Here is a 22,266-nt window from a genome sequence, read left to right on the forward strand (position 1 = left end):
TGCAGCTCCAGAACTGAAAAACCGCTTCAATAAACTCACTTATTCTAAGACTCTATGGTACCTCGGCAGTGTTTCCTTACTCTGGCCACGAATAAGTTCACCTGCTTCGATTAGTCGTGAGATTAAACTTAGGTAGGTAATAAACATAAACAAGATTAAAAGAAAAGAAAGATATTCAAATTACTCGACTTATTAGTTAAACTTCATACTCTTAGCTAATTTCGAGACGTCTCTCGTAAGCTTTTCTGAAGTCTCTGAGAGGGTTCCTTTGTTTCGTTGTCGGCGTGGAAGAGACAGCGTTTTTTTGTTGTTCAAGGTTTCTCGGATCTCCTCGTGGTTGTTGTCTTCGGCGTCCTCTCTTTTTCAGTGGTCCGTTACTTTTGTAGAGTCCTCGCGACTCTTCAAACTTCGAACTCAATGTGTCTTGCTGTTTGGCCTTTTCAAGGCTGGCGCGGTCACGCCCTAATGGGAGGCGTCCTCTTTCTGATTGGACGCGAGTCCAGACTCACGTGACTCTCGTGAGGGAGAGAGAGAGAGAGAGTAGGAGGAGGGGGTTTGAATCTGTGATTCATACATAAGGAATATGAGTTTCTCGTATCAAAATTCTTATACCTGTTATCAACCTATAACAATGAGTACATTGGACTATTAATATCAGACATTTACATAAGGTCCCATCTTGAGTACATTGTTCACGTCCAATTCGTGATGATACGCTGAAAAATAAAACATTAATCCATTTTCTCTCATTCAGAGACAAAACTGATCTTTGTAATAGAAACAATCGGCACTATACATCATTTCATTAGGAGGTAGGCATTCATCTGAGGGTACAGAAAGTGACATTAATACATTCGTTTATATACAAATAATTCAGAGTTCGATTATTTTCGCTATTGTTTTCCGGCGACTCTGAGCGAGGCGTAGTTTCGCCAGTGTCCATTCGGTGTCGCTGTTGATCCGTGCTTTTGGTTGGTGATTCACGGGAGTTCACTCGAGGTCACTTTGGTTTGAACATCTGTTGATCCCCGTGAAAGATAAGGGATATTGAGGCGCCACTTTGTCATAGGCGGCCGTAAAAGCTCTCTTCTTTGTTTGAAGTTCCTGTCTCTCTAAAAGCATCATAAAAGTTATCTCGAGTTCCTGAAGAGGTTAGGGGATCCAGATGCCATATGTTACGTTAAAGGGTTCTTTGATGCTCTTAGCTTATGAGTGTGCGTGTGTGGGGGCTTTGCACCCCGTTGTTCAAACAGTCCTGTGGAATGTTGACTTCGGGACCAGACGAAAGTCCTGGTCAGAGTGAGAAAGGTTTAATTCAAAACCTTTCATTTCATTATTCCTTCATTGTCCAATATTCATATTTGGTCCGTACTCCACTACATTCCCCCTTTCTTTTCAGCTTTATGGTTCTGCAGGGAGCATGGAGCTGAGAAGAAACTTTGCTGTGGAGGAAGGTGAGATCAGCAAGCATATTCAAACACATTTCCAGAGCTGATGTATTCCTATTAGTGTATGGGTGCATATGGAATGTGTATGTTTGCAGGCTGAAGGGATCCTAATTATTTAGGGGCAGGTCTTGTTCAAACGCAACCTCGAGAGCTGATTCTTCGACATGGCCTTCGGCTTCATATCTAAAACTTGGGGGTTCACCTCTCTGGGCTCTCTTATGTCTAACGAATTTGACCATTTTATTAGACCAAGTTTCTAACCTGCTCTGGAGGGCTCGAGTGCGTTTGAAATAGAACCAAGCTATACCAAAGGTCAAAAGATATCCTAATCCTACCAGGGTAACTAGTAAGGTGTCCGGGGTGGACCATGCATAGGTGACAGCCTGAACTGGCCATAGGGGTTGAGACGATAGTTCTCTAAGAGTGTTATCTATGGGGGTTAGGTCAATGACTTGGGTTCCCTCATATTCTAGGCGAGTTAGGGTTTTAGTATCTAGCTCGATGGTGTGTTTGGAGAAGAACTCTGAGATTTCTACGTCGCTCTCATATTGGTCAGGGTTTAGGTGATACAGGGCCAGGTCTCCTACATGTAAGATTGCGTTTACGGGGACGTCTACCCAGAAGGTTTGGCTAGGAAGGAGTACCCTTTCTGAGGTGTCATGTTGATCATAGGTTAGTAGGGCCTCTCTAAAGGGGGTGTTAACCAACCAACGATTTCCAACAATTTCAGCTTGAGTACTGGTTACCAAACGTCGGGGCGTGACGACTACCGGGCATTGAGTATTACTCATCATAGGCTTAAGGCCACAGATCCCATTTGCGCTGTCACGAATGAAAGGTTTGCTAGGGCACAAGTAGTGAATGTCTTTAGTGAGTGTGCACATAAGCAAATTGGGTACCAGATATAGGTCAGGGTTATCGTCTTGGTATGTTACAAGAGATGTTGTTTTCACACGAACGTAGGCAGAATCTTGCCAGAAACCAACGTTGACAACATCTTTCAAACGGTATATGTTTTCAGGCGCCATTATGGGAAGGTTAATAATGAATGCTAATTCTCGGTCTTGAGGATTAACATAAATTGGGATGGCGCTACCTAAGGTATAGGCTAGGTGGGCCTGGAGATCAGTAACTACTTCTCGAGTTGCTGTGGATAAAATCTCCTGTACTAAGGATAGGGGCACCAGGTAGGGAGGGATTCTCCCCATGGCTAGGCTATCTACAGAGGAGCTGATTTCTTGTAGCATATCAGACAATAACATATTCACAAGCTGGATGTGGGCAAGGTCAAGTTGTACTACTGAAAGCATGGAGTTAACCGTCTGGAGCGTTTTGTTCAAAGCGACACTGTGAGCGTTGAGCACTACGACGGTGCCACGTAGGGTTTGCCCAATGGTTTGCAGGTGCTGCTGCTGTTTGTCTAATTGGGTTTTAATGTTCGGAATTTCCACTTGCAATTCCCCTACTTGACGTTTAACAGTGGCTACATTGACGGCATTGACGGCGACGTTCCGAGACTCAGTAGTGATCCCACAGTTGCAGCTGCCATTAGTAATCCGCCTATGAAGCGTTTAGGTCGTTTATTAAAACCATTTAGTTCTGATTGCGTTACGGTAAACTTTTGTAGCTGGCGGAGCATGTGAGTTACGTCGGCTTCAGCATGGCTGATAGCTTCCTCAGTCCATCTAACTCCATTCCGGCCAGTCTGCAGCGTGGTTTTCGGTAGGTTTTTGCTACACGCTTCGGCGGGATTCAACCGTACAAATACTCTCTGGGTATGGAGGCGGCAATTAGTGATTAGCAGTCCCGGCTGGTCTTTCAGTATTATTCCTGAGTCAGGACCTGGTTCAATCACTTCAGGGAGCACGGCGGTTCCTAGGGAGCCGACGATCAGGAGAATGAGCAGCGGGGCCATCCTACCGGGAGAGATGCTCATGGTTAGATTTAGGGTATTTACGGCGAGTCGTTTAGATAAATTATAAAAAAATTTTCACGATACCCCCCTTTTTGATAAAAATTTCCTAGGGTAAGCACTCTACAATAATTGACGATGAGGGACTAGGGTCTTGCACCCTGAGTGTCCTCAGTCTGGTTAGAAGCTCGTTGCCTGCTAAAGAGTGAGAGAAAAAGGGAAAAGGGATAGGAGAACTAAGGTGTGAGTAGAAGGTTATAGTTGTTTGTTAACTAACACCCTTCCTGCCTTTGGTTCTGTCGTTTATGATCTAACACAAGCGTTAGTATCCCCTACAAGTCCCATGGGGGTTGTGTGTGGTCGGATTTGGTTGCGGTGGACCCATTTGAATTCGGTACTGCCCCGAGCTTTGTTTATTTTGATCCTGTAAACAACGGGGGACAGTTTGTCTGTTATCTTATAGGGACCGGACCATCGGGGTAGGAATTTGCGGGCCAAATTCCCCCCTGTTTTTCGCGACCTTCCAACAGGTTGGACAAAGATGTAGTACCATACTTTGTCCCCTATTTGGAGTTCATCGTGGGATGCTTTGTGATCGTAGTACGCTTTGCGACCTTCTGCACTTTTTTCCAGTTTCTGCTGGGCAAAGGCAAAGGTGGCTTTGAGGTGTTTCTGCAGATCCTCCATATACTGATGAGTGGTGTAGGCTACGGCTATGCTAGCTTCACCTGGCTGATATAACAGATGTAGAGGCAGAGTCATTTGTCTCCCTGTCATCAACTCAAAGGGTGAGACCCTGACCGCGTCGTGTGGGGTCGCCCGTATGGCCATCAGTACGAGGGGGAGTTTGACATCCCAGTCTCGTTGGTTTGCTGCTACGTACTTTTTCAGTATGCTAACAACAGTTCGGTTGGCTCGTTCTACCTGACCTGAGCTTTGAGGATGGTAGCTAATGTGAAGGCTGGCTTTTACTCCTAAGAGTTGCCAGAGCTGCTGCATGACCTCAGCTGTGAAATGTGTCCCTCTGTCAGAGTCGACACGGCTGGGTAGGCCAAACCGTGAGAAGACATGGTTCATCAGTAAGTATGCAGTGGTTAGCGCTGTGTCATTCGGTGCGGGGAGGCATTCTACCCATTTAGTGAATGCACACGTGACTGTGAGGAAGTACTTGTTACCTCTTACTGTTCGAGTGAGTGGTCCAACCCAGTCTATCTGGAGGTTTGACCAAGGGAAGGATACTCCTTTCTTTTGCAAGGGGGCTCTATGAAGAGGATTCGAGGGTTGAAATTGGCAACATACCAGACAGCCTTTAATGTAGTCAGCCACATCTTTTACCATGTGGGGCCAATATGCCACCTGCCTGAGCGCATGGTGTGTTGCTTTGACCCCTTTGTGTCCCGCAGATGGGGAGTCATGGGCGTGCATCAGCATCACCCCCCTGTGGCACTGAGGAACCACGAACGTAGGTGAAGTGTGCGAGTCAGTGGCATGAACTAGCAAGCCTTTGACGACTTGGAGGGACGCTCTGGCGCCGTATAGGTCTTTAAGGCCTGGTATGGTGTCAAGATCTTGTGCTGCAATGGGATTAGTAGATGGGTCAGAGACATGGCTAAGCATTTTCGAAATGGATGGGTCTCGAGCTTGGAGAGTAACTAAGTCAGCGTCCGAAAAAGCAGGGTTAATAGAGACAATGGTAGTTTTGGCATTGTCAGGCGACGCCTTTGTTACAGTTTGAGACCGTGTGACAGCTAGGACTTCGATGTCGGGTGGGTTTGGAAAAAGGGAGGGATCGAATGTCCACAATGTGCCTTCGCGGGCCCCTTGCTTGGCTAAGCTATCTGCTTGATCATTGAATTCTTTGTCATTTCCCGGGACTCGGGAGTGACCTTTCACTTTCTTCCAGTAGATCTGCAGGTTATGCGTGTCTACCAAGTGTTCGCATGCCGCGAAAAGCTCTTTGTGTTTAACTGGCTTTTTGTTTGACGTGGTGTAGTTGTTGGTTTTCCACAGTCTCAAGTGGCATGTGAAGCTTAGGCGTGCGTAGTTGGAGTCTGTGCAGATCACCAACGTTTTTACGCTTTTCTGGACCGCAGACTGGATTGTGATGAGAATTCCTGCTATTTCAGCATATTGGGAGGACTGAGCACCCAATTTGAAACTTAGGGGTTCGTGAGGCCATCCGTTTATTCCGATAATACCCACCCCTGCCATCAGGGTGTGTTCTCGGCGGAACGAACAACCATCTACATATGCAGTGACAAGGTCTTTGCATGTGTTAGGATCAAAATAGTGGTGGTTAGCCACGGTAGGTAAGAGGGTTTCTAGAGTTTGTGGCACTTGGGAAGGCATGTCTCCTTCGCATCGCCTGCAGGAAGCAAGGCCTGTGCCTAGGGGGCTCTTGTAGTTTTGCGCGTAACGCACCTCTAAGTCAAAGCTTTGGAGAGCCATTAGCCATGATGCTACTCGAGCGTTAGTTACTACACCCTCTCGAATTCGTTGGCTGTTTAGGAAAGTGACTGGTTGATGATGAGTTTCAACAATCACCTTCTGACCACCTAGGTAGTTGGAGAAATGTTTGACTGCCCACACTGTTGCTAGTAGTGCTTTTTCGCAGTCACTGTATTTGTTTTCGGCAGCCAGCATAGTTTTACTAGCATAGGCTATGACACGTTTGTCTCTGTCGTGTAATTGATACAGACCGGAGCTGAGACAGTGGTTCGAGAACCCTACTTCTAGGTAGAATTCTTTGCTACTGTCAGGATAGGCAAGGCATGGAGCCGTGCACAGTTTCGATTTTAGTGCCTGCATGGCGTGTTCCTGGGCTTCGCCCCAGGTGAACGGAGTGTCCTTTTTCAGGAGGTCATAAAGTGGACGAGCTAGGTCCGCGTAGTTCTCTATGAATTGTCGTGAGTAGTTGCATACTCCTAAGAAACTGCGGAGTTCCTTAAGATTGGTGGGTGCTGCGAGGTTTGTTACCCCTTGCACTCGACTCACTTGTGGTTCAACACCATCAGTGCTTACGAGCAGACCGACGTAATTCACTTTTGTTCTGCACCACTGACATTTGGAGAGTGATATTTTCGCACCTGCTGTTGTAAGCTGGTCAAGAACATGATCAATCTCGTCAATGTGTGCCTGTAGGGAGTGGTTACGCATGAGTATGTCGTCCACATATATGAGGGTGCCTCGCTCGCGGGCATCAGGGCATGCTTTGTTTAAGAAAATATTAAACTCCGCGGGTGAGTTGGCATATCCAAAAGGGCACCGAGTGAATGTGTACTGTCGGTTTGCGAAAGTGAAAGCGAGCTTGTGTTGGTCTTCTGCTTGCACCGGGATGGTCCAGAAGCCAGAGGCTACATCGATGGTGGAAAAGTATTTAGCGTTTCGGACCGAGGGAAGTTCTTGCTCCAATTGTGTCATCGGCCATCGAGACAAGGGAACTTGTTGATTTAGTTTCCGATAGTCGATGGTTAAGCGCCATTTACCATTTGGTTTTATGACGGGCCATAATGGTGCCGAGTACGTGCTGTTACAGGGTCGAATTATGCCCTTTTCCAGCAAGTCATCAATGATTTCTTGTACCGGTTCATAGGATGCCAACGGAATTTTGTATTGGCGGACAAACGTGGGTGGTGCTCCTGGACGAGTGGGAATACGTACTGAATGAATGTCAGTGAGACCACAGTCCGTTGAATCTTTGGAAAAAGATTTTTGATATTTAAGGAGCACTTCACAGAGTTTCTCACGTTCTTCTTTGCTTTGGAGGGCGTCGGCCTCCTTTAGAACTTGTTCGACTTGGATACGAAATTCAGAGTCAGATAGTTCTTTCGAAGTACGTGGATTTGAAGTGTTTTCTCCCGCTTCGGGAAGAAGAGATGGTTCCCGGGAGGATTCCGGGGATGAATCTATGGAAAGAACCGTGATCGTCATTTGATTGTCGTCAGCGAGATCTATCCTGCAAATGGCGTCGTTACTCATGTCCAGAGCTGAGAAGAGAGCAACAGCTCGCGTCGGATGAGTGTAGAACACCTTTGATTCTGCATGGTCAAGAAGCAGGGATTCAGGCATTGGTCCTATGATCGGAATTCGCAACTCAAAGTCATGGAATTTCGTACTGACTAACCAACCCAGAGGAGATGAGTGAGGGATTGTTAAGGGTTGAGTGGTTTCGTTCCGTACGAATAGATAGGTGGATCTTGCTCGCGTCTCCACCAAAGGTGTGGCTTCGAGGGTGAGGCCTAGTTCGAAGAACTGAGGTGACGGTTGGAAAAGTGCATGCGCGTGGCTTAAGTGTTGGCCAGGTCGCATGACTAAGCGGATGGGTACATTTGCTGCGTTCGCAGGTACCACAAGTGAACCTTGGTTAGTGACCTGACATACCTCGGGAATAGTTTGTCCTGAGCCTAGGTTGCTGAGATCGGAGGACCAGGTTTCCGTTGAAACATCAGTCAAAGACCACAGTACACTATTGAGGGTGTCTACGTGGACGTCGAGGCGCACCAAGAAGTCACTTCCAATGTAAACGTCGTGCGGCAAGTTAGGGACGACTAAGAAATAATGGGTGATTACCCTTTTGTTCCACTGGACGGTTAAAGCACAAATTCCATCAGTGGGTGACATTGCTTTTGATGTCAGGTTAAGAGGAAAGCGACAAAGACTGCTCACCAAAGGAATATTTGGTTGAGTGAGGCGCAGAGTGTTAAAGAGGGTTTGGCTTATGGCGGACTGGTCGGTCCATAGAGCCAGAACTGCATTGTCTACATGATAGTCCTGCATTGTGAGACCATTCACGATGGGAAGGCCTGGAGCGTCTGTTGTGGACGGCTGTGTGAAAGTGCATAGGAATGTGTTCCGTTGTTCTAACATGGCACTAGGGGGCCAGGGAGAGACTGCTGTCTCTGGTGTGGCCGCCATGGGCTCAGTTTCCTCTTCCTCGAAGTGAGGGATCTGACTTGGTGGATCTCCTATTGATTCAGGCTGGATTTCGAGGCGGCAACACTGAGCTTCCCGGTGGTGTGGGGTGCAGATGGGTAAAGGCTCACGCACTTGTGCCCAGATCTTTGACCTTTTGAAGTCAATCAGTGGTTCGAAGCGATTTAGGAGATCTTTGCCGATGAGGAAGGGAATTGTTTCGAGAGGAGACACATGGACTGGATGCACTAAGGTCATTGGTCCAATGGCTAAGTGTATTAGTGCCATAGACTGGATAGTGAGGCCTGCATGTGAATACGGCTGAATTTTAAGAGAACAGTTTTGGAGCTGTATCTCGCGATTTTCACGCCGCGCAATGGCTCGAACCTGGTGGAACAAGGCGGAAGACATGAGCGTGACATCTGATGCAGTGTCCAACAGGGCCTCATGTACTAGCCTTCTCTCCACAATGGTGGACAAGTAGAATTTGCGTGCAACCCCTTTCTCCGTTAGGTGTCCCATGAATTGTCGGACAGGTGTGTCGCCTTCAATGACTGAAGGGTCATTTGGCGTTAAACCTTCTTTACCGTCTAACTGAACAACTAAAACAGCACTGGAGGGTGGTTGCGAGTCACCCCCCTGTATCATCGGGTTTTCAGTGTTTGTTTGGGTCACGAGGAGATTGCACGGTGCGCTAGAAGACGGAGCTTCGCTTGTCACTTCTCCTACATAACTTTCTAACATTTCTGGGGTGTTAGAGGATGGCTTTGGGTTAGACCGCGAAGAGGTGATAGAAAGAACGTCAGGTTTTTTCTTTTTCTCTTTGCAAATCATTACAAGCATTCGGCGGATGTCCTCTAACTCCTTAGAGCTGAGTTCCTTGTCTTTAAGCTTGTCTTTAGCGTGATTTTCTTTATTTTGATACCAGTATTTTTCTTTCTTTTCTCTATAGGAATTAGAAAGCTGGTTCGGAGCTGTTCGCTCATATCCCTTATGGGGATGTGATGGTTTTCCACGGCCCGCACCGCGGTTTTCTACAGGGTAATAGTCACGACCATACCCAGCCCTGTCCCGAGGGTTCCAGAAATCTTTGTCGTGATTTCTGTCTGGCCTGCGAGGAGGGTAGCGCTTGTATTGGTGTGAGGGCGGATGAGGTTTCGGGCCCTCACCGGTCCACGGAGTGGAGGAAGGGTCCAGGGTGGATCTTTGTGGATCGGCCTGGGTGGCACCTTCTAACTCTAAATGTGAGGAGTGGGAGTCGACATTAAAGACTTGGGGTGTTTCGGACCGCCTGTTGGGAATTTGTTGGGATTTTAGGAAACCTCTGAGTGCTAAATCGCGCAGCTGTCTGCTAGACAGGGTGCGAGGGCAAGCTGAGACTCCCAACTGATGACTGGTGTGGGGATGGAGGTTTTGGATAAATAGTGATTTGAAATTTAACTCTTCCTCCATTCCGGAGTCATTTCTAGGTCCGAAGTACGCCTGTCTGAGTCGGTTATAATATTGCTGAGGGGATTCCTGGCGTTGCTGTTTTATGTTCAAAGCAGCGGCCAGTCCGGTCTGTGACAGGTGATTGGAGAATTCTTCCTCCAATGCTTGGCACAGCACATCATATCGCGCTTTTACATAGTCTGGCTGACGTTCAATGAAGTTACTGACGTCTCGGTTGGAGGTCAGTTTGATCACATATAGTCTGTCATCTATGGTGATCCCGGGGAACCTTTGGAGGTAAAAGTCAATATCTTTTAGGTAGGAAAAGATATCATTAGAACCGTCAGGTTTGGGATCAAAGCGGGTTATATTATGCGCGATTTTATCTAGGTCCTTGTATGAGGGACCGTGAGAGGGTAAAGGTTGAGGGGACCAGACACTGGGTTGCAGTGCTCTGGGTCTAGCAGGGCGTTGTAAGGGACGACTGACAGGAGACACAAGGGAAGGGGAAATACCCGTTGATACCAGAGGAGGTGCTGCAGCAGCTCTAAAGGTTACGGTCCCTGAGTCTGGTTCCTGATCCTCACTATCTTCCTGCTGGCCTTGTCTTTCTGTAGCGGCACTAGGTGGCACATCGGGTGTGACCTGGGGCAGCGTGTTCCCTTCAGCTATTTCGCTTTGAAGTCGACTTAGCTCTGCCTCTACCTTTGCCTGCTGTCGCCTTGATACCTCAAGCTCACGTTCGCTGGCTCTTAGCTGTACTACAGCGAGGAGGGCTATCTGACCTAATGCCTCAGTTAGGGGCTTGCCCTTGAGGATGTCGGTTAAGTGGTTCTCTACCCACTTAGCCACCATGTGGTCACGATGGGCCTGTGAGGTTTTCTGCACAGTTTCTGCGAGTCCCGGCATCACATCACTGGTGATGCTGGTCAGAACAGAGAATGCCTCATCCCACAAACCTTCTATATATACTTCCGAGGAAAAAGTCCCTTCTGCCATGTTAGCTGTGTTTTAACCGCGAGGTGTAACTTACTTCTATTTAGTTAGGATTAATTCCGCTAATCCCTTTTCTTAACTAAATCTGAACTAAATTCACCTGTATCGAGTGCTCTAAGAGTAACTGCTAGTATGTATGGTGTTAGAGTTCACTTGTGAATCTCTAAGGGAAGTCTGTTAGTAGGAGAGGGTGGAGTGAAAGTTGCTATGCGCGAGTGAATAAAAGAAGAAAGAGAAAAAAAAAATTTTCAATAATTAAAATTATTAAAAATTTTGAATTAAAGGATTGTCGAAAAATTTGGATGAAGGAATTTTAATATTAAGTGAGGTTTATTATTAGATATAATTTCCAATTAAGGAATTATGAAAGTAAAAGAATTTTCCAAATTAAAGAATTATTAAGAACAGCAAGATTAAAAGACTCTCTCTTTTAACTGCGTTTGTGATCTGGTATCAAGTTAAAGTGTCAATCTCTAATTACTGCACACTGTCTGCTGTAGTTGTACCAACTTATTATGCTTCCAAGCCTTTACTTGTAATTATTCAGATGTGCAGAGTTTAGAGACAGCCACTAGAGCTGTGATACCAGGTCTTATCAGTGTGAACTGGTCGACAATTTCAATTGCGATAGCAAGTTTTCTCCACCAGAGGGTACTGAAGGTAAGTCTGAATGGCAACAGCGAGCTTCAGTATTTAAGTTGAACTTAAATTTTAATACCAGACTAGGACACCAGAGGGCGACAAGCAAGTTACAATGCAATAGCAGCAATGGACACCAGTCGGCGCTGGTGGGAATCCCAATCGACACAGTACGGGCAGACACAATATAACACAAGTGGGAATTTCCACTGTAGCGGGAAGTTTCAACACTAGAGGGCGTTATCAGATTAAAATCTAAAATGGGATAAAGATTTTAAACGCTCAGATACTCTATCAAAAATAAAAATAACAATTTAAAAGGGGAACAGAGATTTTACACTAAGGTATTTTAAAAGAATTTCATCTGTAATGACAACTTTTAAACACCAGAGGGCTGCTAAACACTTATGTTGTCTCGGCGGACAACCTCCCAACCACTAGAGGGTGTACGGGAATCAAACGTCAAGGGTAGCACCACTTGACCACAAGGAGGAGCACGGGAGGACACGCTTCAATAGACGCTAGTTTTGAAGTATTTTTCCCTGCAATTACGCACTTATACCACAAGAGGGAATTTGTCTTCCTCTGTTTTGGGGGCGTTTTGAATTTCCCTCCTTAGTTTCAGCTCCGCCCCTTCAAAGGGGTTCGCTTCTTTCTGAATACGAGTTCAGTTTAACAGGAACAGCTGACGAGAGCAGACTGCTCTTCATACAAGCCGTATTTTCGGCTGTTTAATAACCTCCCAATCGCCTAGCGCGCGATCTCGTTATTAACGCTGGTAGCGACCCAGTTTAAAACGAACGGGGGTATTCGGTTCGGTGGTCTCTCTTCGCCGGGATTTCGCGGCGGGAGGTCGAATCCGACGGCAAAGTCTCACAGCGGAATTTCGCGCAGTTCAGACGTGCCCAGGCCTCAATTTAATGCATGCAAAATGGCGCAGAGCCGCGCTCTTTCAAAAACAACCAAGCTTATTTTCTAACCGGTATATATCACAGAACAGTTTTTCAGCAGTAACAAACACAACACGAAATTACCCACATCAAGCTTTGAATCTCAATCGTTATTCAGTGTAGTGTTTTACAGTTTTGTTCATTAAAAAGCCTTTTTCCTGGCCCCACGTTGGGCGCCAATAAAATATATATATTTTATATGTAGTGGATGTTGGTCATACACCCCGATACATATACATATAATTTTATAATTTGTTTTATAGCCTTGACCTTATTCAAACTCCTCCAACCTCTGATATTTGACTTAATGATATTAATTAAGATTTATAATTGGTTTAAGCAATTAAAACATTAATAATTAGTTTGAGAATGAATAATAATCATGCTAAATGAGTTCTTCAGGATTTTCAGAAATTCTAATGAATAAATTGCAAACACTGTGACTTCAAATAATGAGAGTTTTATTAATAAAAAGAAGATATTTAGTTAACATAGCACAACCTTGTAATCTCACGGTGTCCGGCAGGGGGAACTGATTTTGACCTTAAGGTGAGCTAGGCACTTCTAACTTGTGACTAAGGTTACTAACTAAGGTTTAATTAATACAGAATTTATCAAGAACTTAATTCGGTGTTCAGCTCTGGAAGTGCGTAAGTTTAGCTTACTTTTCGTCGGTTTTTCACCACTCGTTTGGATGCAGAGGCTCTTTGAAATCCTGGGAATGGAGGCGTCTCACTTAGTCTCGCGGTTCTTACCGCAGAAGCGTCCAGGCTGAGTTAGCTTGGAGTTCTTTCTTGGTTGATTGAGTTGTCTCGGGCGTACCCGGAGTGTGATGACGCAGGCGGCAGGATCCTCTCTTCGGCCTTCGGTCCGGAGTGGGAGAGTCCAAAATATGGACGTTTTAGACGAAAGTTCGCTGGTTGCTGCAGCTCCAGAACTGAAAAACCGCTTCAATAAACTCACTTATTCTAAGACTCTATGGTACCTCGGCAGTGTTTCCTTACTCTGGCCACGAATAAGTTCACCTGCTTCGATTAGTCGTGAGATTAAACTTAGGTAGGTAATAAACATAAACAAGATTAAAAGAAAAGAAAGATATTCAAATTACTCGACTTATTAGTTAAACTTCATACTCTTAGCTAATTTCGAGACGTCTCTCGTAAGCTTTTCTGAAGTCTCTGAGAGGGTTCCTTTGTTTCGTTGTCGGCGTGGAAGAGACAGCGTTTTTTTGTTGTTCAAGGTTTCTCGGATCTCCTCGTGGTTGTTGTCTTCGGCGTCCTCTCTTTTTCAGTGGTCCGTTACTTTTGTAGAGTCCTCGCGACTCTTCAAACTTCGAACTCGATGTGTCTTGCTGTTTGGCCTTTTCAAGGCTGGCGCGGTCACGCCCTAATGGGAGGCGTCCTCTTTCTGATTGGACGCGAGTCCAGACTCACGTGACTCTCGTGAGGGAGAGAGAGAGAGAGAGTAGGAGGAGGGGGTTTGAATCTGTGATTCATACATAAGGAATATGAGTTTCTCGTATCAAAATTCTTATACCTGTTATCAACCTATAACAATGAGTACATTGGACTATTAATATCAGACATTTACATAAGGTCCCATCTTGAGTACATTGTTCACGTCCAATTCGTGATGATACGCTGAAAAATAAAACATTAATCCATTTTCTCTCATTCAGAGACAAAACTGATCTTTGTAATAGAAACAATCGGCACTATACATCATTTCATTAGGAGGTAGGCATTCATCTGAGGGTACAGAAAGTGACATTAATACATTCGTTTATATACAAATAATTCAGAGTTCGATTATTTTCGCTATTGTTTTCCGGCGACTCTGAGCGAGGCGTAGTTTCGCCAGTGTCCATTCGGTGTCGCTGTTGATCCGTGCTTTTGGTTGGTGATTCACGGGAGTTCACTCGAGGTCACTTTGGTTTGAACATCTGTTGATCCCCGTGAAAGATAAGGGATATTGAGGCGCCACTTTGTCATAGGCGGCCGTAAAAGCTCTCTTCTTTGTTTGAAGTTCCTGTCTCTCTAAAAGCATCATAAAAGTTATCTCGAGTTCCTGAAGAGGTTAGGGGATCCAGATGCCATATGTTACGTTAAAGGGTTCTTTGATGCTCTTAGCTTATGAGTGTGCGTGTGTGGGGGCTTTGCACCCCGTTGTTCAAACAGTCCTGTGGAATGTTGACTTCGGGACCAGACGAAAGTCCTGGTCAGAGTGAGAAAGGTTTAATTCAAAACCTTTCATTTCATTATTCCTTCATTGTCCAATATTCATATTTGGTCCGTACTCCACTACATTTATATACATTGATAATTGGGGGATGGAGTAGGAGGAAAGTGAGTAGTTAGAGGATGGTTAAGGGTGGCGATTAAATATAGAGGTTGAAGAGGAGGAGTAGGTGTGATGATAAAAAAAGAGGGACATAAAGAACTAATCACCAACACCAGCACTGACCCTCACTGATGATGATGAGGCTGAACATCAGATCCTCACAGCTATGTTCCTATGTGTGGTGCAAATCCTGTCCCTGCAGTGCAGAGGAACAGAAGACACATGGTGTGGTGTGTTCTCCTGAAAATTTGCATTTCTGAATGTTCTGCAGGTCAGTATGGGATTGGACGTCCATTACATTTCCCTCTGCAACCGTCCTACTGGCAGAGCCCACAGCGCCCTCACACTGATCAGGCAGATTCAGGTACTGTGTGTTAATTCCCCCGTACATCATCTTTTTATTCTTTGCATTCTTTTTTTTTTCACTACCAAATTTAAATTCCTGAATTTTCTGTTGCCAGGGTCTGAACTGCCGATGTACTGCTGAGAGCACCACAGCCCTCACACCTTAGCTTGGATTTAGTGTCTTCCTCAGAACCGCACAACGCTCTCATGTTCTTTAGCAAAATTATTACAAACCGGATTCCAAAATAGTTGGGATACTAAACAAATTGTGAATAAAAACGGAATGCAATGATGTGGAGGTGCCAACATCTAATATTTTATTCAGAATAGAACACAAGTCACAGATCAAAAGTTTAAACTGAGAGAATGTATCATTTTAAGGGAAAAATATGTAGTTTCAAAATTTCATGGCATCAAAAAAGGCCATTTTTTACCACTGTGTGGCATCCCCCCTTCTTCTTACAACATATGTTGTTCTAGAACCTGAACATAGTTCTCTGCATTAATGGTGCCTTTCCAGACATGCAAGCTGCCCATGCCACAAGCAGTCATGCAATCCCATACCATCAGTGATGCAGGTTTCTGAACGGAGCATTGATAACAACTTGGGTTATCCTTGTCCTCTCTGGTCCGGATGACATGGCGTCCCAGTATTCCATAAAGAACTTCAAATCGTGACTCATCTGACCACAGAACAGGCTTCCATTTTGCCACACTCCATTTTAAAAGACCCCTGGCCCAGTGCAAACGTCTGAGCTTGTGGAGTTTGCTAAGAAATGGCTTCCTCTTTGCACTGTAGAGTTTCAGCTAGCAACGGCGAATGGCACAGTGGATTGTGTTCACTGACAATGCTTTCTGGAAGTATTACTGAGCCCATTCTCTTATTTCCTTGACAGTGGCATTCCTGTTTGAGGTGCAGTGACGTTTAAGGGCCCGGAGATCACGAGCATCCAGTAGAGTTTTACGACCTTGACCCTTACACACAGCAATTGTTCCAGATTCACTGGATCTTTTGATGATGTTATGCACAGTTGATGATTATAACTTAAAATCTTTGCTATTTTACGCTGGGTAACACCATTCTGGTATTGCTGCACTATCTTTCTGCACAACAATGCAACAATGGTGGAATTGGTGATCCTCTTACCATCTTGGCTTCAGAGAGACACTGACACTCTGAGAAGCTCTTTTTATACCCAATCATGTTGTCAATTGACCTAATTAGTGTTAATTGGTCTTCCAGCTGTTCGTTATATGCTCAGTTTCCTTTTTCCAGCCACTTATTGCTACTTGTCCCAACTTTTTTGGGATTTGTTGACACTGTGAAATTTTGAATCAGCATATTTTTCCTTTAAAATGTTACATTTACTCAGATTAAACTTTTGATCTGTCATATATGTTCTATTACGAATAAATCTCCACATTATTGCATTCAGTTTTTATTCACAATTTGTTTAGTGTCCCAAATTTTTTGGAATCCGGTTTGTAAATTAAAGACTTTACTACCATTAATATGTTTATTACTGAGCTGTTATTCACATTTTAGTTTCTTTAAACATATTTCATCTTTAAAACTGAGTGTTCTCAGTTCAGAACACTCTCTCTGATTCTCTCATTTTCTCTCTCTCTTGCTCTCTCTTTCTCGATCTGTCTATTTATCTGTTTCTCACTTTCTGTCTCTCTTTCTTTCTCTCTCTCTCTTTCACTGCCTCTGTCTGTCTGTCTGTCTGTCACTCTATCTATGTCTCTCTGTTTTTTTTTTTTAAGTTCAGTGATGCTTTATTGGCATGAATGTAGTGAGATACACTGTTGTCAAATCAATAAACTAGAACAAAAAAATGATCATTGCATAGAAATTGGGGGAGGGTGTTCCCCCAACTTCTTAATTGTGAGGTTGGGTCACAATTAATCACAAAAAAAGAGAAATCACAAATTATTTACAAGATTAATGATGATCAACATAGAAGGTCAAAGAAAACAAACAAACAAACAAACAAAATTAATATAACAATGTAATAACAACAATGTCAGTAAATATTAGTGAGTGGGCCCACTGGTTTCTCTCAGGTAGTGACAGGCTGCTACATATCTTTCTTTTTCTCACTCTTTCATTCTCACTCTCTTTTCTCTCTCTCTTTCTTAATTCTCTCTCTGTCTCCCTCCTGCAGGTCCTGAGACTCCTCCAGTTCAGATGGTGGAGACCCCGGAGTATGGAGAGACGGTGGGACAAAAGGAGAGTCCCGGGGCCGAGCGCTCAGAGCCAGACTGTAATGGCTCCAGGAGGCAGTGTAAACACCAGGAGAGACGACAGAGACTGGAGAGGGAGAGAGAAGAACAGATGAAGAGAGAGGAAGACCATTCTCGGGATGAGAGACCCACAGGCAGCACAGGTCAGAGAGGCAGGTCTGGACCGAGAAATCACTGACCCCACAAAGGATTATAATCTTCTTAATTCAGATGGAGGGAAATGAGTTTTTCATCACATACATTCAGCAGAGGAGGAGTGGAGTGTGTGTTATTGACCCAGACAGCAGCCACATTCAGGCCAAATCTCACTTTTGGCTCATACAATTATGGCTGTGGCTCATGTTTGGTGCTCCAGATGTGGTCCAAATATCATGAGCCGGGCTTGACTTGGGTTATGGCGAATGTTGTGTGGGTGGGACAGACTTGGGCAAAATATCGATTGTAACACACGTCCTGACCCATTTAATGTGGAACTGTGGCTGAGATGAATCAGCAAGACTTGGGAAGGGGCTTGAGATTAGGGGGTCACGACTGGAAAGAAAAATATGGGACAGGGAAATAAAGGAAAAGGCAGAGACGGGGATGGGACATATTTACAGTGGTTATGTGAATGTTATAGTTACTGAACCCTGTTCTCTTCAGGGGGTCCCTTCTTCGAGGCTGAGCCCGATGGTCTGATGGTGGGGGTCTTGGTGAAGGACCTGGTTAAAGTTTACTCTGGAAGCTCCAAGCCAGCGGTGAACTGCCTCAACATTACCTTTTACGAAGGACAGATCACTTCCTTCCTCGGACACAACGGCGCGGGAAAGACCACCACTCTGTACAAATCTTAATAATGATAATATTAATAAAAATAATATATTGATATAATGCTTTTCTAAAACCTTCTCCTGCTCCCTCAGGTCGATCCTCACCGGATTATTTCCACCAACATCAGGAACTGCGTATATCAATGGCAGAGACATTCGGACAGACATAGATGCTGTCAGACAGTCTCTGGGCATGTGTCCTCAGTACAACATCCTCTTTCCCCAGTGAGTTCACGGCCCAACACTGGGAGCTCTGAGCATTCACAATTCAGGCCAAAGTCTGGGGAAATTCCTAAGTTTGTAATTCCTGCCGTAGCTCAATAGGTCTGATCTCAGTCTGATATTGTCTCCTGTCTCTCTGATCTGATATAGTCTGACATTGTCTCCTGTCTCTCTGACCTGATTTGGTCTGATCTCAGTTTGACATTGTCTCCTATCTCTCTGATCTGATCTTGTCTAATGGCATTCCATTTATGAACTTGCCTCTCTGATTTTGTGCGATGTGATCTGATCTTAGTTTGTCTGTCTCTCTGATCCTATCTGATTTTGTCTAATCTCAGTCTGACGGTGGAGGAACACATCCTGTTCTACTCTCTGCTGAAGGGGCGTGACAAGAAAGAAGCAGAGCAGGAGGTTGAGGACATGCTGGGGGACCTGGGTTTACCCAACAAAAGAGACGACCAGGCTCACAACCTGTCAGGTGAGTGAGGACACTGGGACACTCCTCTGGACCAGACCACATTAAACAGCTCACTAACACAGTCAGGTGAGTGAGGACACTGTGACACCCCTCTGGACCATACCAATTTAAACAGCTCACTAAGGCAAGACAAGTTTATTTAAAGAGCACCTTTTGTACACAGTCGCAATTCAAAGTGCTTTACAGAGCGATACAGAAATATTGCAGTAGAATTTAGAAAGAAAAAAAAAAACAATTAGAAAGTATGAAATTGAATTAAAACAGAATATATAATAAACAACAAACATGATAAAAAGCTATTCAATAAAATTTTAAATTATAAAAACAGAGTAAAAAGGGGACAGTTATTAAAATGGTGCTATAAATAAATAAATTAAATCTACATTTTTAATTCAATCTAAGTGTAGTGCTACTTAAATGCACAGGAGAACAGGAAGGTCTTTAGTCTAGATTTGAAGATTGTAATATTTGGGGCAAATCTGATGTCTTCTGGGAGTGTATTCCAGGTGCAGGCAGCATAGTGACTGAAAGCTGCCTTCCCCTGTGTGGTTCTGACCCGGGGCACCACTAGCTGACCAGTCCCAAGTGATCTGAGGGGCCACTGGGTTCATACACTTCTAGCAGATCTGAAATATATTTTGGTCCGAGGCAGTTTATTGATTTATAAACAATTAATAACACTTTAAAATCAATTCTGTGTTTAAATGGCACCCAGTGCAGTGACCTGAGGACAGAAGTAATGTGCTTGGTTCTCTTGGTTCTGGTAAGAGTTCTAGCTGCTGCATTTTGGATAAACTTCAGCTGCCTAACTGTGGACTTGGGAAGTCCAGTAAGGAGATCATTGCAGTAGTCCAGCCTGCTAGAGATGAATGCATGAATGAGTTTTTCTAAGTCTGGTTGTGACATATACCCTTTGAGTTCTGATGTGTTCTTAAGGTGATAAAATGGACATTTGTTATTGCCTTTATTTGGCCATTAAAGTTGAGATCCTGAGTCCAGGATTACACCAAGATTTCTGACTTGGCCTTAGGCTTTAGAGCTCTGCTGTTAAGCTGAGTAGTGACCTCAAGTCTTTGCTTCTTGCTGCCAAACACAATCACCTCTGTCTTATGTTTGTTTAGCTAAAGGAAACTGTCCTGTCAAGAATTGATCCTTGTGGAACACCGCAGGTCAATGATGTTCGTTTTGATTTATAATTACCACTAGCAATAAAGTAGTCTCTATCCGCTAGATATGATTTTAACCAGCTGTGAACTGTTTCTGAAAGCCCTGCCCAGTTCTCTAGTCTCTCTAAAAGGATGCTGTGATCGACTGTCTCAAATGTAGCATTAAGTTCGAGAAGCACTAGCACAAATATTTTACTGCTGTCTGTGTTCAGACAGATGTAATTTAGGATCTTTATGAGGGCAGTTTCTGTGCTATGATGTGGACAGAAGCCTGACTGGAATTCATCATAATAAAAATGTTCATGTAAAAATTTGCTGAGCTAAATAAAACAACTAAAAAAAACAGTCTAAATTGCTCTTTTTTAAGAGAGGTTTGATTACTGCAGTTTTTAATGCTTGAGGGAAGATCCCTGAAAGTAGAGACCCATTTACTATTTGCAGTATGTCCTCAGATAGACAACAGAATACTTCCTTCATAAAGTGTGCAGGCAACACGTCTAATATGCATGTGGATGGTTTTAGATGCTGGACAGTTTTATCTGTTTTCAGTTTTATCAGATCAATAGCAATGAATTCAGACAGGGTACATTTCAGATTTTGAGGCTGTATCAGAACAGCTCTGCTGTCAAGAGACGTATTGAAGATCACTTGCCGGATGTTTAGAATTTTATTGCTAAAGAAAGCTGCAAATTCATTACATTTTTCCACAGAGAGTAGTTCTGGGTTTACCTGTGGTGGTGGGTTTCTCAGCTTATCAAATATTTTTAATAATGAGCGGGTGTTGTTAGAGATTTTACTAATGATCTCAGAGAAGTAGGTTTGTCTGGTCTTTGTAACTTCCAAATTGTATTTTTGGAGTTTCTCTTTATAAATTTCCAAGTGAATGTGAAGTTTAGTGTGCCTCCATTTACGCTCACTAACACAGTCTCATGCAGCATTTCCCTTCAGCAGCAGCTGTGCGAAAGCATCATATTTTTAAGGCATCCCATTTCTCTCTCTATGTTTAAGGTGGGATGCAGAGGAAGTTATCTGTTGCAATGGCATTTGTAGGGGGGTCGAAGGTGGTGATTTTGGACGAGCCGACCTCAGGGGTGGATCCTTACTCCAGACGCTCCATCTGGGACCTGCTCCTCAAATACCGTTCAGGTACTAATTTAATTTAAATTATTTAAAATTACACTTATATAGCGTCTTTATAAAAACCCAAAGACGCTTTAAAAGAGGGCCAATCCATATCTGGGCACACACACATTCACTCACAAACATACACACATTCATTCACATACATACTCAATCATTTATACACCAGGACAGTTATTATAGAAGCCAATTCACCTAACCTCCATGTTTTTCTTTTTTTTTTACTGTGCTTGTGGTTGGAGGTATGACCCTGAGACATAAGAAACATACCTGGGGATTCCACCTTCTGAAATCTAGTCTTTAATTTAATATTTCTCATTTTCAGACAGTGAAGATTACTTGTGATTTTCTAGGAATTACTTAAGGAGTTTAAATATTAGGAGTACAAATAAGTTTTAAAGTTTTTATTGTGTATTATAAATATGTAATTAAAAACTCAAACATTCTCCTCTCTTTTGTCATTTTATGGTCACCGTTGTGTAGAATTAAATATCATAATTATAATTTTATTTAGCAAAAAAATAACCAAAAATGAAGCAGTGTGAAAATTCCATGTGAAAAAAATATTAGTGACTGAATTTCTTATGAGCTCCATCAGGAATAAGCACTGCAAAAGCAAGTGATGGATTTGTTTTGTTCTTGGGTATAATATTGTATCCAATATTACATTTCTTCTTTAGAAGATGGGGATTTTGAGGTTAGAGATTGTGAATAGCATATTATTGCTTAATTTTTAGATTATTTTTGTTGAATAAAATGATAATTGTGATTTTAAAATAATACAACAGTTACCATAAAATGACAAAAGTGATTACTCCATCTACAGTAGAATTTAAGTGTGTGGTGCTGGAGAGGTGCAGGCTTTAGCAGTAAAACTGGTTGTTTATTGTATGTAATACATTAACCTGTCTCAGGCCGGACGGTGGTCCTGTCCACTCACCATATGGACGAGGCGGATCTGCTGAGTGACAGAGTGGCCATCATCTCTAAAGGCCAGCTGCACTGCTGTGGTTCCCCTCTGTTCCTGAAGAACTGTTTTGGGGTGGGGTTCTACCTCACTTTGGTCCGACGCATCAAGGACCCACGGAAAAGAGAGGTCAGTTCCTCCAGACTTTAGAGCACTATTCATTCACACAGTAAAGGGCCCGGCCCAAGAGTACGGTCCTGCCATTCTCCTCTGGTTCTCCTCTGGTACTGACCTTAATGGAGTGCTCCCTATAAAAAAATTATTT

General features: G+C 43.9%; 1 protein-coding gene across 1 annotated transcript in view; it reads left to right on the forward strand.

Moving 5' to 3' along the window:
- Window positions 1-22,266, forward strand: part of LOC136678521 (retinal-specific phospholipid-transporting ATPase ABCA4-like) — a 76,345-nt gene that overhangs the window by 11,789 nt on the left and 42,290 nt on the right. The window contains exons 2-8 of the mRNA XM_066656568.1: window positions 14,899-14,991; window positions 17,141-17,362; window positions 17,862-18,039; window positions 18,122-18,253; window positions 18,589-18,728; window positions 20,903-21,040; window positions 21,949-22,130. Of these exons, the coding sequence (XP_066512665.1) occupies window positions 14,899-14,991; window positions 17,141-17,362; window positions 17,862-18,039; window positions 18,122-18,253; window positions 18,589-18,728; window positions 20,903-21,040; window positions 21,949-22,130 (1,085 nt within the window). The remainder of the gene's footprint in view (window positions 1-14,898; window positions 14,992-17,140; window positions 17,363-17,861; window positions 18,040-18,121; window positions 18,254-18,588; window positions 18,729-20,902; window positions 21,041-21,948; window positions 22,131-22,266) is intronic.

The sequence above is a fragment of the Hoplias malabaricus genome, chromosome Y (genome assembly GCF_029633855.1).
Source record: "Hoplias malabaricus isolate fHopMal1 chromosome Y, fHopMal1.hap1, whole genome shotgun sequence".
NCBI classification, from domain to species: domain Eukaryota; kingdom Metazoa; phylum Chordata; class Actinopteri; order Characiformes; family Erythrinidae; genus Hoplias; species Hoplias malabaricus.